The 2,717-nt window shown below is 52.2% G+C and overlaps 1 protein-coding gene across 10 annotated transcripts in view; it reads right to left on the bottom strand.

Annotated features, from left to right (window-relative positions):
• The window catches only part of TJAP1 (tight junction associated protein 1), a 45,083-nt gene that overhangs the window by 9,488 nt on the left and 32,878 nt on the right, over positions 1-2,717 (bottom strand). For 9 of the 10 annotated variants that reach the window (XM_025216738.1, XM_025216741.1, XM_025216736.1 and 6 more), the window contains 3 exons: positions 2,095-2,256; positions 1,282-1,348; positions 758-787 (listed from right to left, as the gene is read on the bottom strand). In XM_025216738.1, the coding sequence (XP_025072523.1) occupies positions 758-787; positions 1,282-1,348; positions 2,095-2,256 (259 nt within the window). The remainder of the gene's footprint in view (positions 1-757; positions 788-1,281; positions 1,349-2,094; positions 2,257-2,717) is intronic. The other variant, XM_006034694.3, reaches the window with a different exon arrangement.

Here is a 2,717-nt window from a genome sequence, read left to right as displayed (position 1 = left end):
AGGAAAAAGGCTCTGTTTCTTCAGAAGAGCTCAGGATTTGTTTTGGTGTGAAAAAGGGTCTGTCTACAGCTTTTTCTGGGGCTTGCTTAATGCTGTCCCAAAGGCAGGAACACTTCTTCAGAAGCTTCCACTTAGGGGGAAATATAGCCAAGGAGGCTAACAGCAGTCAGAGGGACCAGCTCCTCTACCTGCCCCAAATGGGCTACAGAAGCCCTGTCAATGTGACCAACATAGTCCAACTGTGGGCAGCAGTGAGACCAGGGTGCAGCATAACAAGCAGAGCAGGACATGAGGATAAGATGTTTCTGAAACATGGGCCAACTCATCAGGCACCTGCACATTAACTTCTGGAAGCTCCTGGTGCTGAGGCTAGAACTACACGTGCATCCTATGTTAAGTGCAGGCAATCAGGTACTGATGGCTCGAACTGGTGTCTGTTTGTCTACAGCAGGGATGGCCAAAGCGGGCTCATGGCTACCCTCACCTCTAACAGTGCTTCAGCCTGTGGGCACAATGCTCCCAGCATGCAATGCTCCAGCCGGATCACAAACAGTGCTCACATTCAGCTGGAGCAGTGCATGCTAGGACCTGCTGCCTCTGTGGGCAGCTGTGTTGCTGGATACCAGGTGAACCCTTGGCCAGACAAGACTGGGGCCCCTCGATCTGGGATGGTGCGTGGGTGACTGACAATGAAACTGACAGGCTGAGACATGTAAAGAGGAGAAAGAAAAAAAAACACACAAACGAAAGACGCAACTGCAAAGATCCAGCTTTGGCTGAGAGAGGCCTGAGAGGTGAGCGCACCCAGCGTGCGCCACGGCAGCATGGGGAGGAGAAAGAGAGGGAGGGAGAGAAAAGAAACAGCCATGAGCGTTATGAATGTACACAGTAGACACAAACACACATACACACACACACACATGCTGGCTCTGTTTTGACAGCCCCCACTGACACCCACCCCCAGGGGCAGCTCCCTCCCCTGTCCTCAGGCCACAGGGAGCATCACATCCCTATCACCTAGAAAAGGTGCTGATCCAACATGGTGGAGTTAGGTGCAGTTACACTGAGAGGAAGCCAAGCTCAGGGGCATGACAAAGTGGGGTCCACACAAATGAAGTAACCATCTCAAGACACCAGGCTCGGACTGGGGAACCACTGTCAAAACCTCCCTCTTCAGCTGCAGCAATCCCTAGCCCCCTGATTCTTCACCCCAAAGACAATCTCTGTAACATCCCAAACACCCCCCACCTCCCCTTGAGAGAGAGGCTTAGGAGGACATACCAGGGTATGCAGCTTCTCCTCCAGGTCCTGATTGGTTCTCTGGGAAGCAGTGTAACTGTTCTGTAGCCTAAACAGAGACATGAGTGTCCAGGAGAGAAGGAATCCAGGCCATCAATTCAAGTCCTCTCCACAGCCCAAATGCCGGACATGCAGAAAGACTGCTTGCCTCAAAGCAGACAGCCAGGCATGCTAATACTATACCCAGCTTTGCCACATGATGGCTGATCCCTTCAGACCTCAAACTAAGCAGGGCTGAGCTGAGCCAATCCTTGGATGGGAGACCTCCCCCAAGGAAACCACAAAAGGCAACTACTCCAGATGGATGTCTCAATACTGGGTGCTCTGCTCCAAGTCAGCCCTGACCAGCACAGTCAAAGACAGTGGGAACTAAAGGAGGGAATGTTCTTTTTGGGTGAGACACAAACATGCACCCCACCCCCCAGTCATTCGTGATCCTCTGGCCCCTTTTTAACTGTCAGAAAGTTCAAGTTAACCCTAGAATCTAGGCCAAATTCCAGCTTGGCCCTTTCACTGTGTCTAATAACTAACTCGACAAATTCCCTTTTCACTTCCTCCCTGCCCTGTACTGTGGCATGGTGTTCCTCTGCTCCACCCCAGAGGCAGCTGCCTTACAATCATAGGCACAGAGCAACTCTCCTAATCCTTTCTTGCGAGTGGCATATCACTGGGGATGCTGCATGCCTCGGGTTAAAACACCCCAAGCGTGGCCTTCACCAACCAAACAGCTGAGCAAGCCTTTGGTTAAGGTACACTCTCCAGGTCCCAATCCTCTCCTTTTCTTAATCTCCATACCTACGGAACTTGTCCTTGAACTTCTCCAGCTCTTCACGGTTCTGGCCCAACTCCATCTCCAGGTAGTCCTGGCCAGACTCCAGCTCCCTCTCCATTGCCTCCATCTTGCTGGTGACATAAGCCAGCCGCCGACGCAGCTCCTCATTCTCATGCTGCAGGAGCCTGAAGCACAGGGGAGCAAGGCATTGCTCAGCAAGTGCCCCAGGCTGCAGGTCTCATGCCACCTGACCCACTCCAGGATCCTGAGAGCAGGGGCTACACCACAGGCAGCCAGGGTATTCCTACACTATTCTTGTGGGACCGGTGATTGGAATGGTTCCTGTTTCCAGTTTAACTCAACTCCTCCAAAGTGTGTGTGTGTGTGTACTGGAGGGGTGGGAGAGAACAGCCATTTCCCCACACAGACCTTTGTGATGTGAAGTGATTCTTTTAGTGGAAACATCTCAGGCCCCCTCTCCCAGAGCCACTGATCAATGCGTATCACAGGGAGGTAAAACATGTGGCTGTGTACATGCTCACCCTTGGAGGGATCTGGTTAGGCTTTAGTGGAGCAACCCTGTTCCAAACTCTAGGGCAGGGATGTTGGGGAAGCTTTACAGGTCAAGAACAAAGTTCACAGACAG

This window comes from Alligator sinensis, unplaced genomic scaffold (assembly GCF_000455745.1).
Source record: "Alligator sinensis unplaced genomic scaffold, ASM45574v1 scaffold1456_1, whole genome shotgun sequence".
Classification (NCBI taxonomy): Eukaryota; Metazoa; Chordata; order Crocodylia; family Alligatoridae; genus Alligator; species Alligator sinensis.
The sequence above is the reverse complement of the archived record's forward strand: the minus strand, read 5'-3'. Positions and strand labels throughout refer to the sequence as shown.